The sequence below is a fragment of the Protopterus annectens genome, chromosome 5.part0 (genome assembly GCF_019279795.1).
Source record: "Protopterus annectens isolate FY-2018-M chromosome 5.part0, PAN1.0, whole genome shotgun sequence".
Lineage (NCBI taxonomy): Eukaryota > Metazoa > Chordata > Ceratodontiformes > Protopteridae > Protopterus > Protopterus annectens.
This window is the reverse complement of record NC_056735.1, coordinates 1,697,742,112-1,697,756,080: the sequence shown is the minus strand read 5'-3', so window position 1 is coordinate 1,697,756,080 and position 13,969 is coordinate 1,697,742,112. Positions and strand designations below refer to the sequence as shown.

Below are 13,969 nucleotides of genomic sequence, written 5' to 3'. Positions count from 1 at the left end.
ATGGCAGTGGTAGCGTCTCACTTGAGACGCCAAGGATTCCAGGTGTTTCCGTATCTGGACGACTGGCTCCTTTCTGCCACCACCCAGCGTCAACTATTGCAGGCCAGAGACTATACTCTTCAACTGTGTGCCACCTAGGAATTTCCGTAAACTTCGGAAAATCCTTACTTCAGCCATCACAGAGTATCTTGTTCATAGGAGCGGAATTAAACACACGTCAGTTAATTCTAAGACTTCCTCCATTTTTTCTGAGCTGTTAATTATTTAGTTTTTTATGCACACTAATACACATGGATATATGACATTATTAGACAAATGTGTTTTATATTTATATTGTTCTAGTTAGATTATATTTATGGTTAGATAGCTATGTGTTTTTCTTGATTTTAGTTCTTGTCGCAGACATGATGAAGGCTTTATTGTATTAGGTAGCTGAAAGTGATTTTAGTTAAAAGTCTTTTCAAGTGTATTTTATGCTTTTTTTAATACCTGATTTTGGAATGTGGGTTGTAAATAGATAGGTAGTGTTTTCCTTAACTAGGAATGTTATGTTGTCCTATCTTGCCTTCATTCTTGCTGGTTGGGTTTGGAACCTATTCTCGGTTCCGACTTGACCGCATACTAAAGCTCGAGGACTTCCACTGGCTTGTGGCTGTTTCCCTATCCCATCATGCTCTAGTGAAGTTCTCCAGATCTCGTTTGCCACTAAATAAATAGGAGGCTTCCATCTTGGCTCTGGCTAAGTGAACAACTAACTTTTTTACCTTTATTATCCCTTTATTATTGTAATTTTTTCTTTTCAGCTTTAAAATAGTTAGCATTATTCTTTTTGTGTTTTTTTTTCTACTTACATAACAAATTCACTGTTGTGTTGTTGCTTTAGGCTGTCATTTTCTGTTAAGGCCTTGTTTTCCCCCTATCCTGATTAATTTTCCTACTGTTGTTAAAGAAAAAGCTTCAACCTGTTAAGTTAGAGAGCTGTCGCTGCCCATTTTAGTCAGAGGGCATCTTGTTCTTGTTTTATTATTAGTAGTTGTTTTTCCTCCAGTCTTTAAAGGAAAGGAACATTAGCTCATTTAAGTTAGAGGGCTTCCGCTGCGCATTTTAGTTAGAGGGCTTCCTAACCTTGTTTTTCCCTTCCTACTTTGCTAGTTTAAAATAAAAAAAGTTTGTCTATAAATATATATAATCATTTCATAGTAGTTTAGGGTGTTAAATTGTTCCTAGTAGTTTAGGGTGTTAATTGTTAAATTTTTGCAGTTTGTCTGCTTGTGTGTGTGTGTGTGTGTGTGTGTGTGTGTGTGTGTGTGTGTGTGTGTGTGTGTGTGTGTGTGTGTGTGTGTGTGTGTGTCTCTGTGTGTGCACCAAGTTTGAAACATGTCCAAGGAGCTTAAAGAATACAAGCCTTTGGGCTACAAAAAGTGTACCAAATGCAGCCAGAAGATGTCAGTTACTAACTCCCATACTATATGTGTCTACCACTTGGGAGCAGTACATCTTCAGGAAACATGCTCAGTATGTCACTCATTTAGCTCTAGAGTGCTGTTAGAGCATAAAAATAAGTTGATTGTGAGAGGTCTTTTGAAATCCCCATTCCAAGAAGGTATAGAAGTTGATTCGGGCACTTCAGCATCAATCAAATCTTCTTCATCAAGAGCAGAAAAATCAACAAAAAGATCTTCTTCCTCTTCAGGACAATCAGAGCTGTCAAAAAAGTTAAGCAAAGTTGCATCTCCAGCTTCAACTACTTTGGAACCAACAAAATCTACTTCATCGGCTCCAACTTTAATGGTGCAGATGGAGTTTGAACTCAGGAGCAAGTCTCCAGAATTGGAGCCAGTTACTCCTGTTTTGAGATCACCTATCTTACAATCAGTAAGGTCTCCTACCCTCTCCTATAAGTCCTCCAGGAGTCTTTTGGACAACGATGTGGATAGGGTGGTATGTAGGCTTCTGAAGACACCGGCGCTGGCTAAATTTCTCTCGGCTCCAACCTACAAGGATTCAGAGCCAGCCAAGACCATCCCACCGACAGATTCCTCCTCCGTGCTGACCCAGGACCTCAGATCTGGAATGCTTATAACTGACTGTTGTGTAACCATCGGTGCTAAGAACCATCCTGGTATCTTCAGAACCGACATCTGCTCTGATATCCTCAGTTCTGCCCAAGGGGTTTAGGAGCCAATGTTTTCTGATTGGGTCCGAGAAAAGGATTCAGATCTGACCCTGCCTCTCTCGGCTTTGGTACGGATGAGCTCAGCTCCTACATCAGCTTCGGAGCCCACCCTCTTGGTTCTGGGGATTTCTTCTGGCTCTTTGGAGCTGGAGGTGTCGTCGGATCTAGGGAGGGGGGCTTTTGAGCTGATGAGGAGAGTGCTGACTCCTCAGACAGCTCCACTCAGGGGTTCTGACATTCCTCCCCCTAAGATGCCGGCGTCCATCTCTGTACTGCACCATCCACAGAGCAGCAGAGACCCTAGGCCTCAGGGTGCCCCATTGGTTGAACCCCTCTCTTCCAAAACCTCTCCAGAATACCCTTCTGAAGAGGTCCCTCATAAGAGATTCCGCAAGAGGAAGCATTTGGACTCCCCAGATGAATCAGTCACCTCAGACACAGACCTCGATGAGTTGGAATGGTCCCCACGGTCGCCCTCTGAGGATGTCTCTTTCACAGACATCCTAGAAATCCTTAAGCAGAGAGGTGGCTGGAAGACCATCAACCCTTCAGATGAGGAGTCTGTTTACTTGAAGGCCTTTGGGTCTCACTCTTCAGCCACGTGGGTGTCTCTGCCTTTTGATAAACTTATGGAACTAGTTAGTCGACAGGCATGGGAGTCTCTAGATGCAGTGGAGCCTGTCCCAAGGAGGCCAAATAAATTCATTACAGCCCCTTCAGATAAAGCCTTCCTGACCAAGGGTGTCCCTGTAGATGGTATGGTGGTGGCAGCAGCCACCAAAAAGGAACTTTCTGAAACATCTTCATCTGTCCATCCACTGAACAAATAGTCTCATAAAATGGACAGATACAGGAAGTGTACTTTTGCTTCAGGGACTTTTGCTCTCTGATTACTGAACTATCTAATGCATTTTACAAGGCTACAAAGAGATCTCCTAAAGGAGATAGGAGATGCTCTCCAATGTAGAGTAACTGCAGGGGTAGCAGACAAGGTTTCCTCTCAGCTCTCCACCTTAATTCTGTTGTCAACTCCTCAATGAGGTGCATTTTCTATGCAACAAATGGAGTGAGCAGAGCAGCAGGTTCAGGGATTTCTGTAAAGAGACATTCCTGGATGTGCTTATGCAACTTTGTGAAACCTTTCAAATCTTCTTTTACTAATGCCCCATTTGATGGCTCGTCCTTGTTTGGGCCAAAATTAGGGGGATGCTAACCAGGTGTGAACAAGAAGGAAAGACTCTCTCTGCCATAGGAGTCAATTTTTCCGTACCTTCTAGGCCTTATCCAAAAAGACAGAAGGAGGGAAGATGTGGTTCCATAAATCCCAGAGAGTATTTCAGGACACACATGGTGACTCTTCCCATAGGGGCAGAAGGGGAAGTACAAATGGAAGATGCCATCCACATGGCAGAGGGGGTCCGCAAAACCAGGGTGACAGAGATTTCCATGATCGGCCCTTTCAGCGCTCCTGAAGGGAGGCCTGTCTGTCCAACTCTGGAGGCAGTCAGGGGTACGTACAAGCCTGGCTGGAAATAACAAAAGACAAGTGGGTACAATGTATCATATCCAGAGGATACTCCATAGCATTTTCTCTTCCTCTCCCAAACATAAAGAAAATCCCGGACATTCCACCCAGTCAGAGAGATCAAGCAACTCTAGAAATTCAAAGGTTGCTAGAGAAAAGAGTCATCCAAAGAGTCCTCACAGACCAAAAAGGATCCGGAACATACTCAAGATTCTTTTTAGTGCCAAAAAGAACAGGGGACTGGAGACTAATTTTGGATCTCAGCAGATTAAATGACTCAGTAAAAAAGACCATGTTCCAGATGGTAACGCTGCAGTCACTTCTTCCATTGTTTGGAAAAGACAATTGGATGTGCTCTATAGACCTCCAAGATGCGTACTACCATGTAAAGATGGACAGGCCATTCAGGAGGAATCTGTGCTTCCGGCTGGGAACCAGTCATGACCAGTTTTGAGCTCTGCCCTTTGGTCTCACTACAGCCCTCAGAGTGCTCATCAAGTGCGTGGCAGTAGTCACAGCTCACCTGAGACGTCTAGGATTCTGAGTGTTTCTGTATCTAGATGACTGGCTCCTAACTGCCACCACCAAGCATCTACTACTGGAATCAAGAGACACCACTCACTCTCTCTCTGCTCTCGCCTGGGAATCATAATAAATTACAAAAAATCTGTTTTGTTGCCATCGCAACATATCATGTTTATAGGAGCAGATCTAGATACAATAAGCATGAAGGCAACACTTCCTACAGAAAGATTCCTAGTTCTGAGACAGCAAATCTGCAACCTTCTCTCCAAAACAAAAGTACAGGCAAAAACAGTCTTGAAAGTCTTGGGCACCATGGCATCTGCGATATGTTTAGTTCCACTTGCACGCATGCAAATGAGAATTCTACAGTGGCTCTATTCACCCAGTATTCATTACAAGAACTACCCATGTCTCACCAAATTTTGTTAACAGAGCTCATCAAGAAAGACCTTCGCTGCTGACTTCATTCCAGTCACGTAACATCAAGTCAGCCATTTCTTACCCCTCAGACAGTGGCCACAGTGACAACGGACGCCTCTCAGATAGGGTGGGGGGGTGGCATTATCTGGGCAGGATAGTTCAAGGCACTTGGCAGGATCGCGAGGCCCACTTGCTCATCGATATCCTAGAGATGAGGGCGGTGCTTATGACATTGCAAGCACTCCAGAACTCTCTTCTGCTGGGAACATTTGCAATTGAGACAGACAACATGTCAGTTGTCTGGTACATAAACAAACAAGAATTGACCAGGTCTTACCCCTTTTTTCAAGAGGCTCTCAGATTATGGCAATGGGTGATCTCCTCCCAATGCTTTCTAATAGCAATGCACATCTTGGGGAGGGCCAACGTGATAGCAGACAAACTCAGCAGAGTGATTCTCATGCCCCACAAGTGGTCCCTAAAACAAGAAGTAGCGGAGAGGATCTTCCACAACTGGAGCCAGCCTTGCTGCGACCTTTTTGCCACTTTCATGAATGCCAAATGCAGCAGCTATTTTGCCCTAATCCCCCCTCTGGGGGAGTCACCAAGAGATGCACTTGTACATGACTGGCCCCCAGGACTTCTTTATGCCTTTCCTTCCTTTCCAGTAATACCCAAGGTTCTCTTGAAAGCAAATTGTTAGGAAGCAGGCTAATTCTCATTGCCTCATACTGGCTTCATCAGATTTGGTTCCCCTTCCTTTGGCCTCATTTTCAGGAGGAACCATGTGGGTTCTGGACCCAGTTCTAGACCTTCTGACTCATACATTCTGAATGTTCCACCCTTGTCTTCCAACCCTCACATTGACAGCATGGCTGCTCCGATTCCAAATATAGCTAGGCTTCCTAACCTCCCTCATTCGGTCAAGCATATCTTGCTCTCTTCTCATAAGTTATATATCAGTAAATGGAAGAGGTTTTCTTCCTGGGCACTGACAAGACACATTGATCCCTCCTCTGCTCCTATAAGTTCTATCCTTGGATTTCTGGCAAAACTATTTAATGAAGGCACAGCTGCAGCTACCATTTGTGTACAGTTAGCAGCAATATCTAATTTCCATATAAGCAATTTCACCCCTAACTTGATGTCTCACAAAATATGCAAAGCCTTCCTGAAGGGTTATTAACTTAAGACCACCCATAAAAACACCCCTACCACCTTGGGACCTAAATTTTGTTCTGTCCTGCTTGATCATTCCCCCATTTGAACCTGTGTCATCATGTGATCTAAAAATTTTAACGTGGAAGACAAGTATGTTGATTACCATCACTTCTGCCAGAAGAGTTTCAGAGCTACAAGCTTTATCGATCAAGCCACCATATAATCTTTTTCATAAGGAAAGAGTATCCCTTCAAACAAATCCATCCTTCCTGCCAAAACTATGTTTAGATTCTAACCTAAAATCAGTCCATAGAGTTACCAGTTTTCTTTACAAATCATGGAAACAAGGCAAAATATAAACTTCAGCAACTGGATGTTCACAGGCAGTTATGCTTCTACTTACATAGAACAAAGGACCTCAGGAAATCTGATCAGTTATTTGTGTATTTTTCAGAAACAAAGAAAGGTGCCCCTATATCTAAGGTCATGCTTTCAAAATGTCTCACAGATTGTATCACTTTTACATATGAATCCAATAACAAGATTCTTCCCTTTAAAGTCAAAGTCCATTCTACAAGATCCATGGCAACCTGTTTTGCTTTTAGAGTGAGACTACCACTTGATAGCATTTGTGCTGCTGCAACTTGGGCAATGCCTCATACTTTTATCACTCATTACAAAGCAGATTTGGCCTCCAGGGACAGGGCCTCCTTTAGGTCCACTGTCCTGAATAATATACTCCCATGAGCCACACAGGAAATATGTTGTTATGGATGCTGTCCCGACCAGTAAGAAAAGAAGGTGAGAAAGGACAACATAACATAAAGAAGTTATGTACTCACCATAAAGTTCCATGTTTGTTGTCCATCTCACCTTCATTCTTGCATCACACCCTCCTTCCCCCTACCTATGGCTCCTGGAGGACAATGAGGTTCTTTCTGTGGCAAGGGTGTCCCTGGCATTCTTTATTGTCTTCATAATAGGTATTGATGTTACCTTGGGTTCCTAATGTTATCAGCAAACAAGATCTGGGGAGCTTCACTAGAGCATGATGGGATAGGGATACAGCCACGAGTCAGTGGAAGTCCTCGAGCTTTAGTATGCAGCCGAGTCGGAACCAAGAATTGGTTCTGAACCCAACCAGTAAGAATGAAGGTGAGAGGGACAACAAACATGGAACATTATGGTGAGTACATAACTTCTTTTTTAGTTTGATCTAATCAGTAGTAGTGTGTGAGGGTGGGTACTTGCTGTTCTAAAATGAACTTTTATGGTCCTGTTTATATTGTTTGCCTTGAATAGGCTGGTTTAAAATTAAACAATATGTACATTTTCCACACCTACTTTTAAATATATAAGAGCTGATATGTTTAGCATTATCAAAATATTTCTGATTTTTTTTTACTGAGGATCACTTGTCTGTGACGAATAAAGGCTTATTGCTTTGGAACACTACCTGGGTTTCATGATTTTTGGAAATTATTGTGACTGAGCTCATCAGTGAAGTTTTAAGACCACTTCTTCTTTGTTCTTTTATGCTTTTTTTTCTTTTGTAAAGAGTCACTTCAACAATATATCATAACATTATGATTTATCCATGTTCTTTCGGTCTGTCCAGCTTTCCCAGGACTATTTTCATTCCCGCAATGGCTAATGTTGGTCGCTTGCCTGCAAACCTATTGACTTTGGTGGTGCTAGACTTTAATGTAAAGGGAGTAATGGCATTCTTCAATTCATCTCGGTGCATGAGAAACCATTGGGCACTCAATTTTTTGCCAGAAAATGTTGCTGCTTAGTGGTGTGCATGCTGCCATGTGCTATCTGCAGTTAATTATAAGCAGAAATCACTATTCTGACATTCCTCTGACTATACCATATGTACTAATTTTAAACAGAAATCAGTATTCTGACCTTCCTCTAACTATATCATCTGTATTTCCCCTATACCAGTTCAGATGTGTGCTTGTGGTAGACAAGTTATTTGTGAAGATTATCACACTCACTGCTTATTTTGTTTAGGGCTTGAACACAACTTAGAATCATGTGAGCTTATGTGAGCTCTATCAGAAATTTAATAAAGCAATAAAGTTAAGGAGATTAAAAGTTCTTATGATTCTTTTTAACAGCAAAGGTTTAGAAAAAAGAATCTAGAAGGAATGCCCGCAACATAGGTAATCTACAAATATGGAACAGGATAGAGTGGAAAGAGAACTCAGGAAACCTAATGGTAAAGAGGCAGTTGCTGGAACATCCACAATTATAAGTCCTCCACAGGTTCTGCTAAGGAGGCTGTTTCACCTTTTGACAAATCCCATTTAAGAGGCTGTGATGCAGATCTCTAAGCATATAAACACAACTCTCCAACACGAATGCTAAATCTGGTTAATATTCAAACAACACCAACTTTAGTATCTGCACTGGGGTCTGCAAGAATTATACTACAAGTGTGGGAATTTCAGAAAGACATTAATAATTTTAAATTGAAGAAAACCCCAGGAATGCAAATTCCAACATGATATTGCGCTTGCTAATGCATCTACAAGTGTGCCGACTTTAACTCAGACTGTTACTGACTATATACTTTTTTGCCAAAGAATATTTTAAAGTGGTGTAAGCCACTTTGGCTCAACAGCAACTGATATCAGTCATCTGCATGGAGAAATAAAAGGTCCCAGTATAAATTCTAAGTAAGGATTGTTAGTATCAGCAGAAGCAATGGAAACAACAGAAAAAGAAAATTAAGACCTTCCCTAATGCCTTCAGGTAAAGAAGAGGACATTTTTATCAGTCAAATTCACCTCCATAATTTAATTCAGATCATAAGGATACTTACTTATAATTTACATATAATACTGTTAATTATATGGGAACTTTTGATGACCCACAGAAGGCCCTTCTTTACCCAAAATGGAAATCTATCTAGATGGAAAGGATGCCTTAGTCAAAGTGGAATATTACCCCCACTTTTCCAAACCTTTCAGGAGTTAAGTGGCTCTTAACATTTGTAGCATGTCACCCTGAGGTTCAGTCTTAGTTTTCACATTTATTATTTCCACAGAGAATTCTGCTTCCATACCAGGCCATATTTTATGCCTCTGACATTTTGACCCCAAGAGAGTTCCTCACTCTCTTACATTGCTAAGTATGGGGCATTCTACTCTCCCCCTATGTGCCTAAATCTTTTTCCAGGCCTTAAAATGATCATTCTGAATCTTTGCTTTGTTAGAGATGGAACTCCTTTTGTATTTTTGCTAAGCCAAAGCACCCCCTTTCTCTCCCCTTACACTGGCCTGTTATTTCCAGGCTTCTTGCACATCATTATTCTCTTTTCCATAAGCACTGCCTTTATGGAGCCTTCCCCACTTGATCCACTTAGCAGTCCCTCTGAAACTCGCTTTTCTTGGGGTACAGTCTATGCTTATTTTGATTCAAATGTAGCTGACCCATTTTGAGTCACTGTATTGCCATCAGTAATCTTTCCCAATTTTTGAAGTCTGTGCTCATTTTTGAACAAGGTGTTCTTCTATAACCTTCCCTCTTTAACATAATGATTATCTTTCTGGTCTTATCTCCAGTGAGATTCAGGGATAACACATCCTGGACAGCCCCATATAGCCTTGCTGTTTTCCTGTTTTCTGAAGACTGAATCTGTTCATCCCTGGTTACTTTTATTATTTCTACTTATCCTTACTTGCATCCGCTATTATCCCATGATAGCCCCCCCCCCCGCCCCCCACCACACACACACCAACTTCAAGGTAGACTTTTTGCTGCCTTTAATTGTTGGCTGCAGAGTTGCAAGCCATCAGTCACCCATTTTAAGATAATTTTTCTTTCATCCCTCCTTTGTAGTACTTGTCACTGTTGTTTAGATAGGCCCTCCATTTCTCACTGAACCTGCTACAGCTTAGCATATGTAGTTCCTTAATTCTCACCTTCCTTTTATGCCCTTTTCTATCATCTTTTAACTCTGTACTTTCCTTCTTTCAATCCTTTAATTCTTTATGCCTTATCATGTCCCTCCCTACCTAGCTTTTGTGATGGTTACATTCCTTGGCTCATAACCACTGTGGTATCTCCCCTGTATCACTTGGTTATTCTGATGTCCTTTATCTACCGCTAATCATTACAAAATACTTGTTGTATGCATTTGATTAGTTGGATGCAGGTCTTGTCTTATTCACTTGGTTCCTTTCTTGGACTTTGTCCTCAGCAGCCACTTGATTTAATGAACACCTTGTATTGCCAGCCAGAGAGTTAAGAGATGATGTTATCCAACTGCCTGAACATCTCATTTGTTTTATTTTTCTTTTTTGTCAATTCATTTGCTTGAGTGAATCTTTGACCATCTCCTTTGCACTGTTTTAGGCCTAATGGCCAGTATAGCACTATAAATATAATGGACTTTTCCATCATATATATTGTGACTGTCTAGTTCTGAGAAATAATGACCCACTTTGCAGAGAAAGTAAACCATGCTTCTGCTCCTGCTCCTGCTCAGAAGATCATGTCCCTAACAGCTGCAAATGATCCCATGGCTGCATGTAAGTCAGCCAAAAAGTCTGGAACCATCTTTAGCTGGTCTGTGCTTATATTTGGAATTTCATTTTTTGTGCTGCTTTTAGTATTCACTATATTGTTTTAAAAGAACATTTAGCAACAATATCTGGACCTTTAGCTTACCTGCCTGGGTTTACTCAAATATTGGATTCTGTCAACCTGCCTTCTTAACTCATCATGAGTCTTCAGGACTTATTTTGTCTGCACATAAAATCTTTTAACTGATATTATTGGATTGATTCTTCATTATTATTAAGTCATATATTTGCCCTTCTTACTTGATTACTAAGCATTTAGTTTTCCTCCTGTGGGCTAAGTCATCCTCTGCTTCAAGCCTTGTATAACAGATGTTAATAGCTCTCACCATTAATGACATTTTTCTCATTCACCCTGTCCATACCCTCTTGCACTTTTGCAATCTACTTCTGATATTCTTTAGCCAGTGACTTGAGTGCCACAGAATCTGTAAGTAACTACCCCTGCTAGCATGCCAATAATGATATTAACTTCTTTTCTAGCATACCTTGGGCAGCACAGTGGTGTAGTGCTTAACATTGTCACCTCACAGCAAGAGGTTCTCTGGTTGGATTCTTGGCTGGGGTGCCTTCTGTGCAGAGTCTGCGTGTCTTCCCTGCATTTGTTTGGGTTTCTTCGGATACTGAGGTTACATTCCAAAGACATGCGTCTGGAGTGTTTCTCCATGGGCCTCTGCTGAAAATAGGCTGTGTCCTAGTTGGACTTTCCCAGTCAATAAATAAATACATCTACTTCAAAAACCTCCTGTATTTTCAGCAGTCGATCTTTTTTGGTCATATCTACAACTTTTCATTGATTATGCTTTTTTCAGTAATTTCCAACTTTTAATCCTCCTGACTGAGAAGCTCTGCAGATTCAGGCAGCCATTTAGTCCAGACGGTAGGATATATTGCAGTCTGCAGCATAAACAGATCTGTACCTGTTTATAAAACATTAACAAGCTAGATGTCCTTTCTTGAAGCAGGACAAACTGTAGCACGTAAGTACAGTACTGTGGATCCTAACTGCTACTTATTAATTGTACAAATTATATGGAATTCTTGTTGAATGTCAGGAAAACTGCTACAGTGATCCTTCCCAAAGAGAGAAAACTCATTTTATGCAAGTCTTTTCTCCCACTATAAAAGTAGTTATTTGTAAGATCATTATTGTAGTTGTACAACTATTCAACCACTGTTCTTCTTTTGGATGAGGATTTTTCAAACGTCTTAGTGACTTATTTTAACTTTAACTTTAATTTTAACTTGAAGGGTTAGAACTTTTATAATTACGATGTATTTACAGTGATTTAGTTGTTATAATAGTACCTGATCAGCTACCATAACTTTTGTTAAGTGCTTATTAAGAATTCTTGTCATGAAGAACTGAGGAAGCGCTGTGCCTATTGATGCCTATTTGATGGAGAGCTCACAGTACATTGGTATGGACTACCTGTGCTGACTTGCACACAAGATCATTTCACTGTTTAAAAAATTCAGGATGGCTCACAGATGAAACTGGTAAGTACTTAAGGCAAACATTTGGAATATTGCTCTACTCTTTTCCTCAAAGTTGTACTGTTAATTTGGAGAGCAAAGTAAATGTTTGAGAAATATGCATTTGACAATGAGGAGTGCAAACACTGAAGTGTGATTAGTTCTAGGTATATAACTCTTCAACTACAGTCTCTAAGACATTAATCCTTGCTGTGAGACACAGTGCTCTCATTGCAATGGGAGAGTGAGGACACTCTTACAGTGAATTTCAGTTTTCACTGTGTTGCTTTTAAGTTACCCTTTTGTGGTCACAATTTACTGCCAATGTGTGTTTGGAAAACGTACATCATCAAACCAGTTTTATGAGTATCTATTAACAGAAATGTACTTAATAACTGATAAAATTCATATTAAACTCATATGTGTAACAATATATAATGTTTGATCTCCACATATAAAACTGTATAAAAAAATCACTAAAAACTATGTTTGCTACATAAAGCTAAGAAATTTCTTACAAACCTAGCTAGAACAACTCTAGCTAACATGCATCTTTCACCTTCAGGTCTTCATATTATTTATGCTAATTCCTTAACCTATCTCAAACCAATAGCTGTGATTCCCCTGCTGGCCTGTATTGGCTTACCAGTCCCTGCTACTTCACCTTACTACTGTTTAACACAGTCAACTCAATATTTCCTTTCTTGTGTAACTCTGCAGAGGGAAACCTATACCTTCTTCACTAATACTACCATGTTTTCTTTTCTTTTCTTTTCATATTCATTTTGCATTTATCTTGTATATATTTTTTTGTTTTTCTTTCATACTTATTTATCTGAAATGCATTTATCTTGTAAATTTTCTAAAGATTTGTTGATGTTTAAATTCTTCTCGTATCATTATGTATTTTATTCTGAGAGATATTGATCTACTGTTGTAATTTGCATTTTGTGAAGCTTTTCTCCCCAAGCCAGCACTGAAATGGGGTCCTTGCCCAGTTGAACTTTCATGGTAAATCATTTCCAATAAAATAAATAAAATGCATGAGGATAATGATTAAGATAGGCTGAACAGTTTTTCTGTTGCGAAAGTAAGATTCTATTTGAGGTTATCCTTTTTGGCCTTACTGAAGAAAGCTGTATCTTAAAGCAAAATAAAATAAATCCCTAAATATGTCTATGTTATAATGTTGAGAACCTGTTAAAGATAAGTATAAACAAAATACAATTATTTATTGGTGACATGTAGGTACTCACAGTATTGATTTTGAGATTTTTGACCATTTTAAGCAATTTTAAGCAAATTGTGCATGAATTTATGTCAGGAACTTGTAGAAATTCTGCATCTAGCAATCACAGTATATGTAACAGTATAGAAAATAAATTAAATGAAGTAAAAAAAGATGCATATGTTCCTTTTGTAAATGAGGTTTCTCTAATCAAATACATAAATATGTATTTTCTTTGTGAACTGTAAAGTAGTACAACAATTCTAAGGCTAATTTTTGTTGCTCATCATTGCTATTACTGTGGAATTTGTAATAAAATGACCAGTATATCTTTTACAGGTTACAGAAGCAGCAAAAGCAATTTTGGATAGAGGAGAAGAGATGTCACTTCCACTGATTGGTAAACTCTTGAAATTTATGCTACTGTGTGTCAAACAGAAAGACCTTCAAAGAAGGGCTGCTGAAAAAAAGGTACAGTGTCATACCTGTCAAATACAGTGCCTTGTTCAGGAACTACTTGGAGTGACTTTAGTTTATTTGCATGGTGATATCATTGCAATATTTATATCGGGCCTCATATTAACTCTTGTTGTACTGCACAAAATGTGGAAGGCTGCTGTCGGCCTCTCAAAAGAAAAAGTTGAGGAATAATAGTCATGGTATTCGGTATATCAGTATGATCTGCCACTGTACAGCAACAAGAGAGTCATGTCTTGCAGTAATAAATGAAAAGCAAAATTGCTGTCATCTTCATACTTGATAACCGCCTTTTTCCAAATAATTAAAAAATATAACATGCTCAGCAGTACTAGATTTTTTTTATTTTTTATTTTAGTAAAGTACTTTTCAGTAAAACAAAATAA

General features: G+C 39.7%; 1 protein-coding gene across 1 annotated transcript in view; it reads left to right on the top strand.

The window, feature by feature from the left end:
* Positions 1–13,969, top strand: part of SPAG17 (sperm associated antigen 17) — a 3,638,922-nt gene that overhangs the window by 235,673 nt on the left and 3,389,280 nt on the right. Inside the window, exon 4 of the mRNA XM_044071485.1 lies at positions 13,446–13,577. Within this exon, the coding sequence (XP_043927420.1) occupies positions 13,446–13,577 (132 nt within the window). The remainder of the gene's footprint in view (positions 1–13,445; positions 13,578–13,969) is intronic.